Source organism: Oryx dammah, unplaced genomic scaffold (genome assembly GCF_014754425.2).
Source record: "Oryx dammah isolate SB20612 unplaced genomic scaffold, SCBI_Odam_1.1 HiC_scaffold_23, whole genome shotgun sequence".
In the NCBI taxonomy this organism is placed as follows: domain Eukaryota; kingdom Metazoa; phylum Chordata; class Mammalia; order Artiodactyla; family Bovidae; genus Oryx; species Oryx dammah.
In genome coordinates this window covers 60,712,665-60,734,198 of record NW_024070207.1, presented here as the reverse complement: position 1 = coordinate 60,734,198, position 21,534 = coordinate 60,712,665, and the positions used below count along the sequence as shown (strand labels likewise).

The 21,534-nt window shown below is 33.1% G+C and overlaps 1 protein-coding gene across 6 annotated transcripts in view; it reads left to right on the top strand.

Moving 5' to 3' along the window:
• Positions 1-20,603, top strand: part of ZNF711 (zinc finger protein 711) — a 28,017-nt gene extending 7,414 nt beyond the window's left edge. For 4 of the 6 annotated variants that reach the window (XM_040265621.1, XM_040265619.1, XM_040265618.1 and 1 more), the window contains 6 exons: positions 1,421-1,963; positions 8,612-8,767; positions 9,626-9,763; positions 15,826-15,873; positions 17,218-17,361; positions 17,932-20,143. In XM_040265621.1, the coding sequence (XP_040121555.1) occupies positions 1,429-1,963; positions 8,612-8,767; positions 9,626-9,763; positions 15,826-15,873; positions 17,218-17,361; positions 17,932-19,109 (2,199 nt within the window). In that variant the 5' untranslated portion in view covers positions 1,421-1,428 and the 3' untranslated portion in view covers positions 19,110-20,143. Of the gene's footprint in view, positions 1-1,420; positions 1,964-8,611; positions 8,768-9,625; positions 9,764-11,916; positions 12,052-15,825; positions 15,874-17,217; positions 17,362-17,931 lie in introns of all 6 variants that reach the window. The other 2 variants (XM_040265622.1, XM_040265617.1) reach the window with 2 other exon arrangements.
• The last annotated feature ends 931 nt before the right edge of the window (positions 20,604-21,534 follow it).

The window sequence follows — 21,534 nt, the reverse complement described above, 5'->3', positions numbered from 1 at the left end:
AAAGCTTTATTCTTACAATTTACTAGTTTAGAATTTAATACAATTCAGTCTATATGCGTGTGTTTTTTTTTAATAAACCAAATCTTTATCTAAAATGACTTGTTTTCTTCTCCCCAAATCAGATGTTAAAAGATGCTTTACATTTTTGAATATAGTAATTCTTATAAAATAAAGAAGTCCAGAGACTTTCATGTTTATAATATGTATTGTCTAATATATTAAGCTGTAATATTTTATTAACTCAATTTAATGTATTGGCAACCTTTCATGGTTTTGTGTCCTTTTTATTTTAACTTTAACTTTTTGAAATGCTAGACTCATAGGAAATAGAAAAAATAGTGTATAGGGTCCCATAAACCCTTTACTCATGTTTCTGCAATGGTGACATCTTAGTACAATATTAAAAACAGGAAATTAACATTGGTGCATTACTATTATCTAGACTACAGACCTCATTCAGTTTTCACCATTTGTGTGTGTGTGTGAGTATATATGGGTCTGTGCAGTTTTGTTCCATATATAGATTTGCATAGACATCACCACAGTGGAGATACACAGTGAGCATGTATTTATGGTGTCCGTCACTGTGTATGTGCTATGCCAAAATAGTCACATACACCCCCATCCTTGGCAGCTGCTATCTGTACTCCATCTCTATGCTTTTAGAATTTTGAGAATGTTATATAAATGATTCCAGTTATACATTATGCAGTATATTGTATGTTGTAATTGAATTTTTTCTCTCAGCACAATTTTCTGGCAGTTGATTCAGGCTGTTAATGTATCAATAGTTTGTCCCTTTTTTATTGCTGAGTAGTATTCCATAGTGAGGATGTGCCAAAGATGGCTTAACCAATCATTTGCATGCTATAAACATTTGAGTTGTATTTTTCTTTTGCTACTAGAAATAATATCTACTATGCATTGTTATGGATATTCATGTATATTTTTTTGTGTGTAAACATATTTTAGTAACTGTGGGAGAAATGCTGCAGAGTGCAATTGTTAGGTTGTATTGGTAAGTACATGTTTTTCGTAAGAAACTGCCAAATGATTTTCTAGTGGCTGCTACATTACATATGAGAGATTCAGTTTCTCTGCATCCTCACCGACCTGTGGTGGTGTTATTTATTTCTTTTTTTTTAGCTGTTCAATATCTCACTGTGGCTTTTATGTTTTACTTCAAAATAAAGTATATTATTTTTAAGGTTTTAACTTAGATTTTACTAACATTATTTTCTTTCACTTCCCCCTCAGTTCCTGGTTGGTAGGGGTTTTTTACTGCAGTTTAATTATCAGTAGTTCTTTAAAATCCTAATTTTCCCAGGACTATTTCTAATTTAAAAACTATTTTATGTCATCCGATATATAAATACTTTTAATTAATAAGATTACTTTCTTTGGATAATTTGTATTGTAGTTGCTGGAATGACTGGTACTGCGCATATCGATGGAGACCATATTGTTGTTTCAGTTCCTGAGGCTGTATTAGTTTCTGATGTTGTCACAGATGGTGGGATAACTCTTGATCATGGCCTTGCAGCTGAAGTTGTCCATGGGCCTGATATCATCACTGAGACTGATGTAGTAACAGAAGGTGTAATTGTTCCTGAAGCCGTACTTGAGGCTGATGTTGCTATTGAAGAAGATTTAGAGGAAGATGATGGTGATCACATCTTGACGTCTGAGCTAATTACAGAAACTGTTAGAGTACCTGAGCAGGTTTTTGTGGCTGATCTTGTTACTGGTCCTGATGGACACTTGGAACATGTGGTCCAAGATTGTGTTTCAGGAGTTGACTCTCCCACAATGGTTTCAGAGGAGGTTCTTGTAACTAATTCAGATACAGAAACTGTGATTCAAGCAGCTGGTGGTGTTCCTGGTTCTACAGTTACTATTAAAACTGAAGATGATGATGATGATGATGTCAAGAGCACTTCTGAAGACTACTTAATGATATCTTGTAAGTGGCATTTAAGTTCCATAATTACTTGGTAGAAATTAATTTATGTATAACATGAACAGGTGTTCTGGGATGGGGGATCTGTTCGATAAAAGTCATGGGGGTAATCTTTTTGAAAAATAATTTTTTTCAGAGCTGCGTTGTTCAGATGGTTTTTTGAATTTGCTCATGTTTTTAATTTACTCTGAAAATTCATCCTACGATGGAGTAAACTAATGCAATTTACTAATATCTTAGAATAAAAATATGAATTTGGAAGGTTCAAAAAGAACATTAAATGACACAAAATTTTAATGGTAAATATACGTATTTCAAAATGGGTAATTGTATGCAACCACCACTTTCTCTTTAATTTGACAAATAGTGGAGTTGTCATTTCAGTTTTGCTTAGGAATTTAAGCATAACATGTTAAGAAATATATAATTAGTTTTTCTAATTAAATACTTGAAAAGTAAATAATCAACTCAGATTGTATTCTACAGTTCTGCCTGTGTTTATTTTCTGTTGTTTAGGTGTGTGTATAGTCTGTGCAAAATACTTAAAACAAATTTATATCAGACTGACTTTATGATGTTCTTAAGACATTCTACCTGAATGAAGAAGATAGAAGTATCTTGTTCTCATTTCAAGTGGTAGGTTTGCCTGAATAGCAGCAATAATAAAAATGTTATGATAAGTTATTGGTGGAGCTTGAGGAAGAAGTGGATCTAGTCCTTACAAAATTTGAAGGCATCATGCTAGAAGGAGTAAAGATTAGATGACGACTTCACTTTTCAAGGGAGGATTTTTGTTCTTTTATTTTTTAAAATAAAAAATGGTTGATTGAAAAGTGAATTAACAGGTAGAATATGTGTATGTGTATATAAAATGATTGTATGTTATGTATGTGTATCAGTGAATTTAAAACTAAAAACAAATTATATTTAATTTGTAATTATGATTCTGAAGTCTGATGTGTTAATTTTTTTCCCTCTATAAGCACTTCAAAGTGAATATTTATATTGTTTTGAAGTGAATAATTTAAGCCCCTAAAAGACTGTGCAAATGTTATTATTCTTTTTCAATTGATGTGGATTACTAAAGGAGCTCCATATTTACGTCTTAACCTGACATTTTTTTTCTTTTAAAAAGCAAAACTGTGATTATGGTTTTCTAAAACGGTATGGCAAAAGTCAAAAGTCTTTCTGTACCAAAACAAATTCATTATGCCTTTAAAAGGATACTTGTCAAATTAAACTCTTTGGTATTAAAATGGTCTAAAATTTAGACGTTATATGTATTGTGAATAGTCATATCTCAACATATCTTCTGTGATTTGATTCTGCAAAAGTTCTTTTAAGTTTCTAGAATATTTTAATTTAAAATATTTATCTGATGTTACCATATGTCTCAAGTGTAAAAGACTTCTGTCCTTCTAGTCTAATAGAATTAGACTGATAAGGAACATTAAGGAACTGATAAGGAAATATAAGGAACATTGTGTTACTCAAATAATACTGGAACTGCTATGGGGTCATTTTAGGGGAATTCAGACTGGAGATTAATTACCTCCTTAATCATTAGTAAAGAAACAAACAATTTTTAAATAAATACCTTTTAAACTTAAATAATTTTTTATTGTAGAAAATAGGATATGTAAAAATGAAATATTTTATATAATTTATTTTCTTACCACCCAGATCCTTTTTTGTAATGGTTAGAATATTCAAATTGGGACTAATTACTCTATCTTACCATTTTCATTTATTTTATTTTACTCTAGTTTGATCTAGTTTGTCCTTTGTTTTCTTCATCTCTTAATTTTAATTCATGTTTTTACCTCTTGGGTTTTGTTGACCATTAAATCTTCAGAAGTTCAAGAATAAATTGCCTTGAGAGGCCGCAATGTTAATTTTAAAAGTTCTCTGGTTTTTTTCTTTTTTTTTTTTAAATTTATTTATTTATTTTTAATTTTTACTTTACAATTCTGTATTGGTTTTGGCATAGATTGACATGAATCCACCACAGGTGTACATGCGTTCCCAAACATGAACCCCCCTCCCACCCCCCTCCCCACAACATCTCTCTGGGTCATCCCCGCGCGTCAGCCCCAAGCGTGTCATATCCTGCATCAGACATAGACTGGCATTTCGATTCTTACATGATATTATACATGTTTCAATGCCATTCTCCCAAATCATCACACCCTCTCCCTCTCCCTCTGAGTCCAAAAGTCTGCTATACACATCTGTGTCTTTTTTGCTGTCCTGCATACAGGGTCATCATTGCCATCTTTCTAAATTCCATACAAAAAACCACGAATAGCCAAAGCAATCTTGAGAAAGAAGGATGGAACTGGAGGAATCAATTTGCCTGACTTCAGGCTCTACTACAAAGCCACAGTCATCAAGACAGTATGGTATTGGCACAAAGACAGACATATAGATCAATGGAACAAAATAGAAAGCCCAGAGATAAATCCACATACATATGGACACCTTATCTTTGACAAAGGAGGCAAGAATATACAATGGAGTAAAGACAATCTCTTTAACAAGTGGTGCTGGGAAAACTGGTCAACCACTTGTAAAAGAATGAAGCTAGATCACTTTCTAACACCGCACACAAAGATAAACTCAAAATGGATTAAAGATCTAAATGTAAGACCAGAAACTATAAAACTCTTAGAGGAGAACATAGGCAAAACACTCTGGTTTTTTTCCAAGATATCTTCGACTACTCTAAGAGATAAAATTGAGAACTTAAAACAGACTTTTATCTTGTTCCTGAATCCCTATAAAGGAAACCTCATCAGCAGTTGGGTTTTAGTGGTAGGGAGTTTGTCTTCTCTCAGTCTGAGGTACATCTTAAGTTTTTTCCACTTTCAGACCAAATGTCACAGTTTCTTTATCTTAACAGATAGTTAGGCTATTCCACTTGTGCTAAGTAACTTGGAAATTAATATAGGATAGCTATCTGTCCAAAGTTATCCCAGGTGTTCTTTTCTTTAAAAATACCTAACACCCATAAGACACTTGTGGGTGATGATTTCCTTTATGAAAAACTTCATTGGAGAAAGGAGAGTCCTTTAAATAATCAACCAATATAATGCATTCAAAGTTGTTTTTACCTATAAAAGTAGTTTTTATTTCTTTCAGGAAAATAGTTTTGTGTAAAGAAAAATATACTGGTAGGGTCATTATGGGAGATATCATGAAACCTCACCAATTTCAGGGATAAAAGGGAAAAGTTAACACCTTTGTATTTTTTAATATAACAACTTTATTGAGATAGTCACATGCCATACAATTCACTCATTTAAGGTGTTCATCAGTGATTTTTCATATATTCACAGAATTGTATCACCATAATCAATTTTAGAATTTTTTCTTACCCCAGAAAGAAATCCTCATGCCCTTGAGCAGACACTCCCCTAGTCCACTCACCCTTCAGGCAACCACTAATCCAGTTTCTGTCTCTATAGATTTGTTGTTTTCAACATTTTATGTAAATGTAATGGTATAATATATGGCCTTTTGTGTGTGAATTCTTTTACTTAGTATAATGTTTTCAAGGATCATCCATGTTGTAGCATGTGTCAGTCCTTCATTTCTATATATTGATGAATATATCCATATATTTCATTATATGGATATATATTTTATCAGTTCATTGGTTAATAGACATTTGGGTTGTTTCCACTTTTGTGCTGTTGTGAATAATGCTGCCCTGAACATTCATCGACAAGATTTTGTGCACATAGATTTTAGATCTCTTGGATATATACACGTAGAAGTAGAACACCTTTGTGATTTAAATATTATTCATTTTTGTTTGTTTCATCATTGTGTAATGAAGTGAAGTCACTCAGTCGTGTCCGACTCTTTGCTCCCCCATGGACTATAGCCTACCAGGCTCCTCAGTCCATGGGATTTTCCAGGCAAGAGTACTGGAGTGGGTTGCCATTGCCTTCTGGATCCATTATACATTGCCTCATTCCATCCCTGTGGTACATCAGTATATAGTTGACCCTTGAACAACACAGGTTTGAACTGTGTGGATCCACTAATAGAAGGATTCCTGTCAATAAATATATACTGTAGTATTACATAATTTGAGGTTGATTGAGTCTGCAAATGCAGAACTACAGATATGGAGGGCCAACTCTAAAGGTATATATAATTTTCGACTGTGTATAGACTCAGTGCCCCTAAGCCCTGCATTGTTCAAGAGTCAGCTGTACTTTATACTAATAATATCATATTCGCCATATTAATTTTTTGATAGATGTAACAAGAAAGGGGTGCAGTAAAAAGCCTACTTAGTTTTTTAAAGGAATATTGTACATTTTACTAAAATGAAATTTTAATCAAATTGTACCAGTTGTCTATAGAAGAATGTTGAATGATACCACACTTTGTGGGGGCTGGTAAATAAAATGCACCTTACTATTTTAATGTTATACTTAGCACCAGTAGAATTCTGTGTTGTATATAATATTACCCACTTATTGCTAGCTGGGATGACATGTAGATTGAGAAACAACACTGTGGGACTTGAATGTTGTAAACCTCATAAACAAAAAGGTTAAGCTTAAATTTTAGGTATTTTGAGTATTATCTGCATTAAGAAAAGACTTAGAATCTATCTCTAAAGCCTGTTGATTGCCTGTTAAGTCTTTGTTAACTTTGTACTTTCTGTAATGGAGAATATAGAATAAATCTTGGAAGTTGGTAATTTATCTCTAAAACTAAAACTGTACACTAACATATCTAATAACTTTATCATCTTCTATGAACATAAAATACAGAACAAGTTTACTCAGTACATTTCAAAATTGTTCATTCTGAGAAATCTAAGTAGAAAATAAGGTACACATTAAACTGTGGACATTAAGGAAAGGTATGAATGGAATCAGAATAGCAACAGTAATTTCAATACTTAAAGTGAAATTCTGTTGAGAAGTGACCAAACAAATGTCTTATTTCATTTCATGAGCTTTAATTCTGTGAATTACAGTTTTAATTCAGTTGATCGTAGGAGGAACTGTGATCACTTTAAACCACTAAAGTGTATAAAATAGTATTTATCATATGAGACTATTTTTTTCATTAATTTACTGTAAATTATTCCAACCTAAGAAATTCATATTTTGGACACTTAAAATTTTTAATATTCTATGTCTTTATTTCTAAGAATGAGAAAGTACTTTTTTTCTGAAGACTTATTACTTGACTCTTGTAATTTTTTAAAAAATCTCATTATTTTATTCAACATATTTTAAAAGAGAGATTGTTAAACCAATAATATTGGATTCTTCATCTTTTTTCTTTCATTTTAACCTGCCCCATTGTCAAAAAAAACTGTTTACCAAAAAAGTGGGACTAGAATTAGGGTCTATGATAAAATGAAAAAATTTTTTTCTATTTATTTTGATAATGTAGGTGCTCTTTCATAGACAGTAAACTATCTGAAATCTTAAATATTGTGGAATCATTTATATTTAGTCACAAAGTTAAAGTAGCTTTACATTGTAGGAAGAATTTCTGAAGTGTGTTGTTTTTCACCATTGTGAAAGACCAAAAGAATAGTTTTGAATTTGTGCATATTGAATTTGAAACTGAGGTAAAGGCTAGACTTTGACCCATGTAGATCTTAACTGAAATACATATTTTTAAGAGTACTGAGTTAAAAACTTTTAAATGTCACTGTTTTCAGTAGTTCTGGAATTGATTAGATGTAGTCAAGACTTCATGATTTTTTATTTCATATGTGATACTATGATACATATAATAGGGAGGAGCAGATTCTCAACTTAGATTACATTTCAGTTTTTATAGGGACAGAAAAAGCATTGAAATAAAAAAATGGTAGGCATATGATGTTAATATTTTGGGGACTATATTGTTTAATATTTATATCCAAAGAACAAACTCTATGAATATAATATATTCATTGCATTGTTTATGCACAATATTTGCTTGAAACTAAACACTATTCTTAAAAAATCAAAAATTTTAAGTATACTTTAAGTGTAAGTAATTATTGTTGCTTTTATTATGATTTTGAAGCAAAGCATACAACGGTTAAGTCTAGAAGAATACACAGTTTCTGATTTGAAGTTGTCTTCCATTGACTCAACAGGAGTTAAAAGTATTTACTAAGCTTTTATTTTTATGATTTCTAAAAAGCCCTTTTTATAAGATAATTCAGGTGTTTTCTCTTTTTTAGATACTAGATTTCATATGCTAATTGGTTTAGACAGGCTGCTACTTAATTTGGAAACTGTTGTTTATGTCAGCTTATTTTATGAGTACTATAATTTTATGTTCTAATTTTTGTTATTAATTTTGCTGTTAGGATTTAGCTTAAAATGTTGAACATGATGGAAGATTATTTAATTTTTCATAAATCATTTTAATTAAAGCTGAAATAGAGTATTATCTGTGACTAGATTTTTATATAATTATGATCAGGTAGTCTATCTGTCTTGAATTCTTTTTTCATGAACTATACCACTTTTAATGGTTGCATAATACGTTATTAATTGAATACAGTGGGTAAGTTGTTAACACATTATTTCACATTGCACTAATATTAATGCTTAACACCCACTAAATGTCACTGGTACTTTTTGGCTGAAATAGTTTCCTCTTTATATTTTACAGTAGATGATGTTGGGGAAAAATTAGAGCATATGGGGAACACACCATTAAAAATCAGCAGTGATGGTTCGCAAGAAGATGTTAAAGAAGATGGATTTGGTTCAGAAGTAATAAAAGTGTATATATTTAAAGCCGAGGCTGAAGATGATGTTGAAATAGGTATAAATACTAAGTTTATTGCTATAATGGTTAGGAATTAGAACTTACCTTTTCTGGAAACTATTCTAATACTGCATTCAAAGTGCAACTTTTTAATAGGTTTCTTTGGGGATAGAATATTTTAAAATTATATATACATATATAATATGTATATAATTGTATATAAATATGGTACAGAACAAATCATTCTTAGATTCTTTCAAACGTGTAGAAGATTCCAGTTGAGATTTCAAAACATGAGTGAAGGGAGTTTGGTTTAGAATAGGAAATTGTGAGTATTTAAGGGTAGTCTAGAGGCAGGCTGCTTGGATTTTAATCCTAGTTCTACCATTTAAGTGGCCTTTGCTGAATTACTTAACCTTCTACATTAGTTTCCTCATCCATAAAATGGTCATAATGGTAGTAACTACCTTATAATACTATCGCGAGGATTAAATGGATAAATACATGTAAAAGACAAAGTGCTTTGCACATATGTTGTTATTTCTTAGTAATGACTGATAATTTAAAGTGAAATTTATATGATAATTCTCTTGACACTTAAAATATATGGGGGGAGTATTTTTCTAAAGGAAAATATTTTTATATATCTTCCTTATTATAATATAAAGTGTGCTCAGTCATGTCTGATTCTTTGTGACCCCAGGGACTATAGCCCACCAGGCTCCTCTGTCCATGGGATTTTCTAGGCTAGAATACTTGAGTAGGTTGCCATTTCCTTCTCTAGGGGATCTTCCAAATCCAGGGATTGAACCTGGGTCTCCTGCATTGGCAGGCAGATTCTTTACCACTAGAGCCGCCTGGGAGGAAATTATTCTATGATGCTTACTGATTTTGATACATGTTTTAACTTTTAAGGTGGAACAGAAATTGTCACAGAGAGTGAGTACACCAATGGACATTCTGTAGCTGGAGTGCTTGACCAGAGCCGAATGCAGCGGGAGAAGATGGTTTACATGGCAGTTAAAGATTCCTCTCAAGAAGAAGATGATATCAGTAAGAAAAAAATGGCACTGTAGTGACTCATCCATAGACATCATGCATTCTTTTCTAAAAAAAGCAATCTCAGATTTAAGCACTACATAGTAGCAAATATCAATAAAATAAGTCTGACCGTTTGCTATAATTGAGAAGGAAGGGTCCAAAAGTCCGCTCTACACATCTGTGTCTCTTTTGCTGTCTCGCATACAGGGATTCATGTCTATGGCAAAACCAATACAGTATTGTAAAGTAAAATAAAGTAAAAATAAAAATTTAATAAAAAATAAATAAATAAAAAATAAAAAAAAGAAGGAAGGGTCTTTTTGACTATTCATGAATATGTGTATTGTTCAAGTGAGCAAACAAAGATACTGTGTCTCAGATACTTGGGATACAGAGATCAGCAACATATGGTTCCTGACTTTACTAGAGCTCACGAATACATAGGTAATTACTGAGAATCTACTTTGTGTGTGTATTGCATATATTATCTCATTTAATTCTGATAACTCATTTCTGAGTTAGGTGGTATTATCCCTGTTTAATGGAAGCAGAAAATGCTCAAGGAAGTTAAGCAATTGCCCATGGTCATCTAATATTAAATGAGGAACATAGGATTTGAATTCATGTCTGCCTAACTCTGCTGCCAGTGTTCTTTGCACATGGCAGTGAGCACTGTTGACCTCTTTCTGAGTTTAGCAGTGGAAGGGCTAACTGGTTGTTTCCTTCTGCTACTGAGGCATTGGCTGAGTAAGTATTCTTCCAAGTCAAGCCACCAGGATTTTTACTTATTATGCTGTTGATGATCTCCAAGTAGTTGCTGCTTAAGGTTTCTTGGAGCTGAGTACCACACAGGGTGAAAAAAGCTCCTGACATCTGCTTTCCTGCCATAGTACACGTTTCCTTATAAAGACATTTTACTTTCTTCCTACTTTTTCCTCACCTCAGAATAGGAATGCAGCCCTTCCCTAAGGCTTTTTCTGTCTTCTTGCCATGCTGAAACAAAAACTACTTTGATTTACCCTAGAAGAGCAAAAGCCTCCCCTTGACTGCATTACCTTGACAATACTTAGCTTAACCTATACTGCACTGTGATCCCCACTCCTCAAATTCCCTTCCCCAGAATTCATAGGGAGCTGAATTCCAATCCCAAACATGAATAATATACCACAGCTGAAAATGTCAAAAACAAATGAATCTAGAGGACTTTATTAGAAAAAGAATTTCTACTTGATCTATAAATTCTTTAGTTTTTTACTCATTGGTCAGTAAGAAGGGGCACAATGGAAGATGGGAGATTGAAGCTTAGGTTAGCTGATGCCAGAATTCCATGGGGATGTGCAAAATTTAGACCAGTGTCTCTTTCTGGTTAATTGAAAGAAAGGAAACCTAGGAGAGGGATACTTTTGTTCCATATTTTTTCCACATTTTTCAATTGAATAGAAAATACCACTGTGTGAATTAAAGGAAAAGCATAAATTCAAGCCAGTTTTCTGTTTAACAGATTAAATCTAAGTGGATTATTTCACATAAAATAAACTTATTGACCCTCTGGGTTTAAATTCTTTTATACTAATGATATTTTTTAAAGTGTCTAACTTAATGTTTTTGTCTTCAGTAAGGTCTCTGAAAATCCTGCATCTTAATTGGTGTCCACATAGCCTTGAGCACCAGCATTTTATATTATAACCATGTATATATATACTTTTACTTGCTTTAATTTTTAATTCTTCAGTTACTAGTATTTTTGACAATTTTTTCACTGCATGTACAGTACTGCATTTAAGTTACAATATGTAGGATAGCATGGACTGCTTTCTCATATTTGATTCTATGGGAAATGCTTCTGAGTTCCAAAGAATTATCAACCAGAATTATGGAATACAATTCTTCTTATAAATTTGTAATGCCCAATGGACTGTAAAATCAGTCAGTATATTTTAAGCACACATGTTTTATATAAATTTAAAATCATTTTCATAGGATTAGGTTCTAAGAGGAGGATAAGAATTTTGATGAATTATTGTATCCTGGTGGCACTAGCCTCTCAAGTGCCTAATAATTTTTAAATTTACCAAATTGAAATCTTGAAAAATAATGATTTGGAAACTTTTACCCATTTAGTAAATATTTGGGGTTATAAGCAAGCAATTATTTCTAAAATTTAGGTTGTGCTGAAATAGCAGATGAAGTATACGTGGAAGTCATTGTAGGGGAAGAGGAAGGAACTTTCCCTGAGACTCAACTTGAGGACTTTGATGTTAATAAAACAATTGTCCCTATTGTCTCGGCTGCGGTATATGGTCAGACACTGTCATTTTTTTAACCTAATAAGTACATAACATATATTTGATCAGCCATTAGGTCATTAAATATGCTATGCTAATGCCCACCATGAGTTGGCTAATACTATAAAATGTTTTGCTGTGGACTGATTCATCTCAAGTTACTTACATGATTTTTATACCACATATCTTGTGTTATTTAAAATGAACTTTGCTTAATGCATTTTTTTCAGTAGGGTTTATTTTATATCCTACCTGTATAAGTGAGCAGCTTGAAAGTTTAATTTTTCTTAAATAGGAATGTCCTTTGAAAATTGGTCCTTCCTCTTTTGTACTAACACCATAAAAATATGATATTGGGGTTTGAAAAGGAACAGAAATCCAGGTGTGCTCTTCTATGAAGTATATGATGAAAGGTAAATTAATCAAGTTATTTTTTCCCTTTCTATTTGATCTCATTTCTACTTAATTTTCAGGATGATCCAGATATATTTTTAATTTTGAAAAATTTTGTTGTTCAAATGTGTTAATTTATCTTGATTTTTTCAAAGTTTCATTCATTCATCAGTCATTTGTTGAGCATCTTCAATTTTGAGGGTATTCTGCAGAAATATCTACTCTTTTTTTATTAAAAAATATAATTTAATGATAAATCAAGGAGTCTTGTTTTCATTTGCATAGTAAGAACAGCTCCCATTTCCAATCTTTTAATTTACTTTTTATTTGGAGGAAAATTGCTATACAATATTGTGTTGGTTTCTGCCATACAACAAAGCAAATCAGTTATAATTATACATATATCACCTCCCTCTTCTCCCTCCCATTCCCCCACCCCCCTCCTCTAGGTAATCACAGAGTACCAGGCTTAGTTCCCTGTGTTATATAGCAATTTCTCACCAGCTATCTCTTTTACACATGGCAGTATATATATGTCGAGGCTACTTTCTCTGTTCATCCCACTCTTTCCTTCTCCCACTGTGTCCACCAGTCCATTTTCTATGTCCGTGTCTCCATTCCTTCCCTGTTAATAGGTTCATCAATACCATTTTTATAGATTCCATATATACACATGAATATACTGTATTTATTTTTCTCTTTCTGACTTACTTCACTCTGTGTAACAGGCTCTAGGTTCATCCACCTCACTAGAACTGAGTCAAATTCATTTCTTTTTAAGGCTGAGTGATATTCCATTGTATATATGTACCACATCTTCTTTATTGATTCATCTGTCAGTGGGCATCTAGGTTGCTTCCATGTCCTACCTATTGTAAATACTGCTGTTGTAAACATTGAGGGTACATGGGTCTTTCTGAACTGTGGGATTGCTGAGTCACATGGTAGTTTTATTCCTAGTTTTTTAAGGAATCTCCATACTGTTCTCCATAGTGGCTATATCAGCTTACATTCCCACCAACAGTGCAAGAGGGTTCCCTTTTCCCCACATCTCTCCAGCATTTGTTTGTGGATTTTCTGATGATGCCCACTCTGACTGGTGTGAGGTGATACACTTACTGTAGTTTTGATTTGGACTTCTATAATAGTGATGTTGAACATCTTTTCATGTGTTTTTTGGCCATCTATATGTATTCTTTGGAGAAGTATCTGTTTAGATCTTCTGCCCATTTTTTGATTGATCATTTTTCTAGTATTGAGTGCTGTTTATACACTTTGGAGATTAATCTTTTGTCAGTTGTTTCATTTAAAATTATTTTCTCTTATTCTGAAGGTTGTCTTTTCATCTTGTTTATTGTTTCATTTGTGGTGCAAGAGCTTTTAAGTTTAATTAGGTCCCATTTGTTTATTTTTGTCTTTATTTCCATTACTCTTGGAGGTAGATCAGAGAGGATCTTGCTGTGATTTATATTCGAGAGTGTACTTCCTATGTTCCTCTAAGAGCTTTATAGTTTCTTGCCTTACCTTTAAAGTCTTTAATCCATTTTGAGTTTATTTTTGTGTGTGGTGTTAGGAAGTATTGTAGTTTCATTCCAAGTAGCTGTCCAAATTTCCCAGCACCACTTATTAAAGAGACTATTCTTTCTCCATTGAATATGCTTGCCTCCTTTGTCAAAGACAAGGTGCTCATAGGTTCATGGGTTTATCTCCGGACTTTTTATTTTGTTCCATTGGTCTATATTTCTGCTTTTGTGCCAGTACTATACTATCTTGATGACTATAGGTTTGTAGTATAGTGTGAAGTCAGGAAGGTTGATTCCTCCAGCTGTTTTTCTTTTTCAAGATTGCTTTGGCTATTTGGGGTCTTTTGTGCTTCCATGCAAATTGTGAAATTGTTTGTTCTGGTTTTGTGAAAAATATATTGGTAGTTTGATAGGGATTACATTGAATCTGTAGATTACTTTGGGTAGTATAATCACTTTCACATTGTATCTCTCCATCTGTTTGTGTCATCTTCAATTCATAGTTTTCTGCATACAGGTGTTTTGTCTCTTCAGGCAGGTCTATTCCTAAGTATTTTATTCTTTTTGTTGTAGTGGTGAATGGGCTTGTTTCATTAATTTCTCCTGATTTTTCATTGCTAGTACATAGGAATACCAGGGGTTTTTGTGTATTAATTTTATATCCTGCAACTTTATTATATTCATTGATTAATTCTAATATTTTCTGGTGACATCTTTAGGGTTTTCTATGTGTAATATCATGTCATCAGCAAGCAATGAGAGTTTTACTTCTTTTCCAATCTAGATTCCTTTTATTTCTTTTTTTTTCTCTGATTGCTGTGGCTAGGTCGTCCAAAACTATGTTGAATAATAGTGGCAAGAGTAGGCACCCTTGTCTTGTTCCTGGTCTTAGAGAAAATGCTTTCAGTTTTTCACCACTGAGATTAATGTTTGCTGTGAGTTTGTCATGTATGGCCTTTATCATGTTGAGGTATGATCCTTCTTTACTTTCTAGAGCATTTTTATCATAAATGGGTGATGATTTTTGTGAAAGGCTTTCTCTGTATCTACTGAGATGATTATATGATTTTATCTTTCAATTTATTAATAATATATATCACATTGATTTGGGTATATTGAAGAATCCTTGCATCCCTGAGATCAAGCCCACTTGATCGTGATGTATGATCCTTTTAAAATGTTGTTGGGTTCTGTTTGCTAGAATTTTGTTGAGGATTTTTGCATCTATATACATCAGTGACGTGCTTAGTCACTCAGTTGTGTCTGACTCTTTGCAAACCCTTGGATTGTACCCGCCAGGCTCCTCTGCCATGGGGATTCTCAAGGCAAGAATATTGGAGTATGTTGCCATGGCCTCTTCCAGGGGATCTTCCCTACCCAGGGATTGAACTGAGGTCTCCCATATTGCAGGCAGATTCTTTACCATCTAAGCCACCAGGGAAGCCCAAGAACACTAGAGTGGGTAGCCTACCCCTTCTCCAGGGGATAGGAATCAAACCCAGGAATCAAACCGGGGTCTCCTGCATTGCAGGTGGATTTTTTACCAGCTGAGCTCCCAGAGAAGCCCCTCATCAATGACTGGCCTGTAATTTTCTTTTTTTGTGGTATCTTTGTCTGCTTTTGGTATCAGGATGATGATGGCCTCATAGAATGTCTACTCAGGTTTTATATAGAAAGTAAGGTTTTCTTATAAGTTCCAAGGATACTCACAGCAGCCCTTACTTTCAGTGTGTGAAATTAATCTATGGGAGTGGAAGAACTCAACAACAAAAAGTTTAATCCAAGGAATGGTGATTGATGTAAGATTTTGTAGATGCGATCCAATGATAATTGTTATACTCAGTCTATCAGTTTTTAATTTTTTTTTTTTAAGGAGATGAAAGAAGAGTTTCTCGAAGGTATGAAGATTGTCAGTCATCAGGTGAGAGAGCATTATATGTGAGATGTAAGTTAAGTAGCTGGTTTTGTATACTACTTGATAGATAAAGAGTTATTAGTTTGTGTGTACAGACCCATTAGACTCTTATTTGCCTAGTCATATCTAGTTAGTTATAAGAGTTTATTTCTTCAAGGAATTTTATTTAGAGACATAATGTGTGTTTTTCTGTGAATGCAGTTCATTTTAGATTTACCTCAGGATTTCCCTTGAGGTCCACTAGTTAAGACTCTATGTGTCCCCTGCAGGGGGTGCAGGTTTTATCCCTGATTGGGGAACTGAGATCCCACATGCCACATGATGTGGCCAAAAAGTAAAAATAAAAAAAATTTCTTTTTCAAGATACAAATGTCAGGCCACTTGCTGCATGGCCATAAAAGGTTACTAAGGAAAAGATTATAAAATATAAATTTTTCTGACATGAAAGTAAAAATTGTCCATGATATCAACCACTTGTTAATGTTCTCTTGGGATGGAACTATTTTCTTAATTTCTATGCAGCCAGTAGATTATATAGATGTTACATAAAACTTATGTGTCAACTTAAGTATTTTTTAGTTTTAATATATTTCATATAGTGTTTTTTATTCCATGCTTGATAGTTCTTTTTATTTTCTTACACAGGGAGAATAAAGTATCTGACTATCTTGTTTCTAACCTTAGGAGGTTTTCACTCTCTAAATTTAAATATAGATTTCAGGTGAATTAATGAGAGACATACATATCATAGCATTTAAGCTAAACAGTTTCTTGGGCTACATTTTTAAACTAAATTGCATAACACAAGAGATTGTGAGAACTGATATTAAGTATTTTGTATACATTGATTCCATTGAAATTTTGGTAAATTGCCTGTCACATTTATCTTAACTCTTAAAAAGTCAATCTTACTACTTTTAACATTAAGTAAACCATTTTGAAGCATAAATACAAGAAGTTGTTGTTTGTCATGTATTACACAGTTACCATGATTGTATTGGTTATCTGACACGTACAAATTAATTCTTTGCTAAATCTCTTTAATTTCATCAGCCTTCATTGGTGAGAAAGTTGAACTGATGTCAAGATTTTGTTCATGGTCATAAAATTCAGTTTCTTACGTTTCATTTACCTGATCAGTTTGTTCCTTTAGGATAAATAAGCTGGATATTTTAAAGTTAATTTTGTATGGTATCATATTTTTGCATATTCACTTGAGAAATGAATGTACTTTGTGAAATTTAACACTTCAGTGGCAACTGAATGCTAAGTTTTTTCTGGTAATTAATCTAATCAAAATGAAAAGAGTATAAATATATATAGTTTAATGGTATATTGATTTTTTTTCAGGAAATACTTTAGACTCAACATTAGAAAACAGAAGTAATACAGCATCACAATACCTTCAAATCTGTGATAGCATTAACACAAATAAAGTACTTAAACAAAAAACCAAGAAGAGGAGAAGGGGAGAAATGAGGCAGTGGCAAACAGGTAAAATACTAATACATTGCTTTATGAATATTATAATTACTTGAAATGCAGTAGTATTTTTTGTAACCCGAGAATATAAGTCAGTTGTTTGTAGTGTAGTTAGTCCTACTCTCATATACTTGTGTTTGATCTAAGTAGTTGGGTTTTTTAAAAAATGTTTTACTGTTACTTAGCAAAACTGTGCTTGTTTGCTTTTTACCCAGATGATGTTTTTTAAAAGAGAATTTTCAGGTTATTACAAAGTATATGTGATATAGCATTTTGGCAGATGAATGGTCTATAGTAGAGTGCTGCTCATTATATTTTAGTGTGCTCAGTTCATTCGCTCAGTCATGTCTGACTTTGCGACACCATGGACTGCAGCACACCAGGCTTCTCTGTCCATCACTAACTCCTGGAGCTTTACTTTATTATAAATTGCTTTTAATCTACATCATGTCTTACAGGGTTTTATTCCACTAGTATAGTTCTCACATTGTGAATGTCAGCTAATTTTGCTGCATTTGTTGTAAAACCCTTTTAAAACAGTCTGGCCAAATGTTACAACTTCCTTTTTTTTTTTAAATCTAGCTGTTATAATAGGCCCTGATGGACAACCCCTGACAGTGTATCCTTGCCATATTTGCACAAAAAAGTTTAAATCCAGAGGATTCTTGAAAAGACACATGAAGAATCATCCTGATCATTTAATGAGAAAAAAATATCAGTGTACAGATTGTGACTTTACAACTAACAAGAAAGTGAGTTTCCATAACCATTTAGAAAGCCATAAGCTTATAAACAAAGTTGACAAAACCCATGAATTTACAGAATACACACGAAGATACAGAGAAGCTAGTCCATTGAGTTCAAATAAACTTATATTAAGAGACAAGGAGCCGAAGATGCACAAGTGCAAATACTGTGACTACGAAACTGCTGAACAAGGACTGTTAAACCGACATTTACTGGCTGTTCACAGCAAGAATTTTCCTCATGTTTGTGTTGAGTGTGGGAAGGGCTTTCGACATCCTTCTGAACTCAAGAAACATATGAGAACCCATACTGGTGAAAAGCCATATCAGTGTCAGTATTGTGTCTTCAGGTGTGCAGATCAATCAAATTTGAAGACTCACATTAAGTCTAAGCATGGTAACAATTTACCATATAAATGTGAGCATTGTCCCCAAGCATTTGGTGATGAGAGAGAACTTCAACGCCATCTGGATTTGTTTCAAGGACATAAGACACACCAGTGTCCTCATTGTGACCATAAGAGTACCAACTCAAGTGACCTTAAGCGGCACATCATATCTGTCCACACTAAGGATTTTCCTCACAAATGTGAGGTCTGTGATAAAGGTTTCCATCGCCCTTCTGAGCTCAAAAAGCATAGTGATATCCATAAGGGTAGGAAGATTCATCAGTGTAGGCACTGTGACTTTAAAACATCAGATCCATTTATTCTTAGTGGTCATATCCTTTCAGTTCATACTAAGGATCAGTCATTGAAGTGTAAAAGGTGCAAAAGAGGGTTCAGACAACAAAATGAGCTCAAAAAGCATATGAAGACTCACACTGGAAGGAAGATTTACCAATGTGAGTATTGTGAATACAGCACCACAGATGCATCTGGCTTTAAACGACATGTGATATCAATACATACAAAAGACTACCCACACAGGTGTGAATTCTGCAAGAAGGGATTCCGACGACCATCAGAAAAAAATCAGCATATTATGAGGCACCACAAGGAGGCTCTTATATAGTAAGATCAATATAAAGAAATAAGCTATTTAGAAAATATGACATGCTACATGGGAAGATAATTTCACAAACTCTTTCACCTGGTTACATAGCTTGATATTAAATTATAAATTTACATTCTTTTTATTAAAGATCTTAAAGTATTTGAATTGAGAGGGGATCTCATAGCCCTTTGAAGTTACTTAAAGAATTTAAGGAGCACCATAGAATGGTTGCAGAAAACCTTATTGTCTATGTAATGGTATAAACATAATTCAACGACAGAGGGGAAGAGCAAAGATAACCAGTTTATTTGGCTGATCATACTAGAGACAAATCTTTCTGAAAAGATCATATCTAATTAAGGCCTAACTGCATAAAAGGCCTCACTTTTATGCAGTTTTATAAATGGGGTGGTAAAATAAAATACAGTCATCCATCAGTCCCTTAGTCACTGAATCTTTATATGGTACCTGGAAATTGAATTCCAGAAATGGCAAAAGTTTTGTGTATTCATTGAAAGAAATTTCACTGGAAAACAGGTTAGATTAGTTCAATACTATTTAGAAGGATTTCAGAGCTACTAAGGTTTTATTACTGGATAGGATGTTTAAAATACAGCATTCTGTACTGAAGTCTAAAGATTAAAGCTCCCCTTTTTTCTGATGTTCAAGTTGATTGATATTCAGTATGGCATATATGACAAAAGTATATTTGAGTCAAATGTGGCTTTCTAAAATGCATGCAACAGTAATGTTGCAAACAAAGCTAGCACTATATTTCTTAATGATACTAAGATTAAATTGAGAGAACACAGTTTTCTTAAATATTTAGTTTTTTTAGGACAGTCATAGCAAGTATGATTGTTCCAGTCTTACTTGCTCTAATGTTTAAAGGTGCAATTTTATGCCATTATTGAAATTTTTGATTTTTAAAATCTATATACCATATTATTAACACACATTTTCAATGTGAGGCAGTATTTATGCAGTATTTAACAAAACACTATGCTGCCAATAGAGCTTAGAGGTGGATATTCAGTTTACAGTGTATAAAATATGCATCCTTTTAACAACACTTTATGTTAGCATGCTGCAAATCAACATGGCGCTTAATATAAAAAGCTGGTTTAGGGAAATTTAATGAAAATCCTGTTCATAAATGTAATGCATATGATGTGTACTTTTAAGTTTTAGTTGCTTCATGTTTACACTCAGCTGTTCAGCATAATTAAAATGTAATTTTACTTCATGCTATATTGTGGCTTTGTGTTTTAAATAATGTTCACCTTTCTGTTTTTGCACCAGGTAAGAATCAGTTCCTTGAGAATAAATTTTTTATCTTTCTTAATTCAGAATATTAAATTTGGAAAATCTAAAGTTGTGTGTCATGTGGTTGTAAATGATGTACACGCTGTAAGATAAGATTGTCACTGTTAATGTGGGATTATTATTTCTAAATGTTACTCATTGAAATGAGCATACAATAAAAAGCATTTATTGCACTTAAAGGCTTTATGAGTTTATTTAAAGTTGTGTTTAATGTCCATTCTTAAAAGACTTTTTACTTAAAATTGCTCTTAGGCATTTTTTGCCTGCAATTTGATGTTTTATAGAATTTTGTGCATTAACAACATGAGCTAGGAATTTCAACAGTTAACGATGGCTATAGCATGATTATTCCTCAAATTTTTTTTTGTTAAAACCATGATGGAATGCTTTAAAGTTGCTCATCTTAAGACTTGTGACTTAGTATTATAGAGAAAACTAAAAATTCTTGACCTACTTAAGTAACATGATCCTGAAAAATGAATCTAATTATGTTTCCCATAGGCCAACATACATTCATTAAATCAAGGCTTTGGGAAAGATTCTGCAAATGAACTTAGTAGTCAGTGTTCGGTAGAATTCATGTACCTAGATGTATAGCACTGTTGCTTAAGACTCGTTGTCAGTTGGGTTAATTATTCTTTAATGATCACTAAGAGAAAAAGCCATTACATGTTAGACCAGTGCTTTAAGCTTTAATGTCTATAGAGTTTGTCTAGGGATGGTGTTAAAATACATATTCTAATTCTATAGGTGTGGACTGGGGTCTACTATTCTGCATTTCTATCAAGTTGCCAATGTGTTAACCACCATAGAAATAGTGAGGTGTTAGACAAAGCCCCCAGTGTAATTCTGGTACACTTTTGCAGCTTTGCTTAAACAACTACGAGTGAGTATAATGAGGAAATCCATACTGAGGACTTGGCATTTGAGCTAAGACTTGAGTGCCAAGAAAAAACCCGTCATGTGAAGATCTTGTGCAAAAGCATTCAAGGCAGAGAAATATACATGCAAATATAGACAACCTGAGATGGTACAAGCTTTGGCTACATCATGGTGAAAGGAACTGATAATTGATGAGACCTGTGGGAATTTGAAATAAGAAGTCATTGGAGGGTTT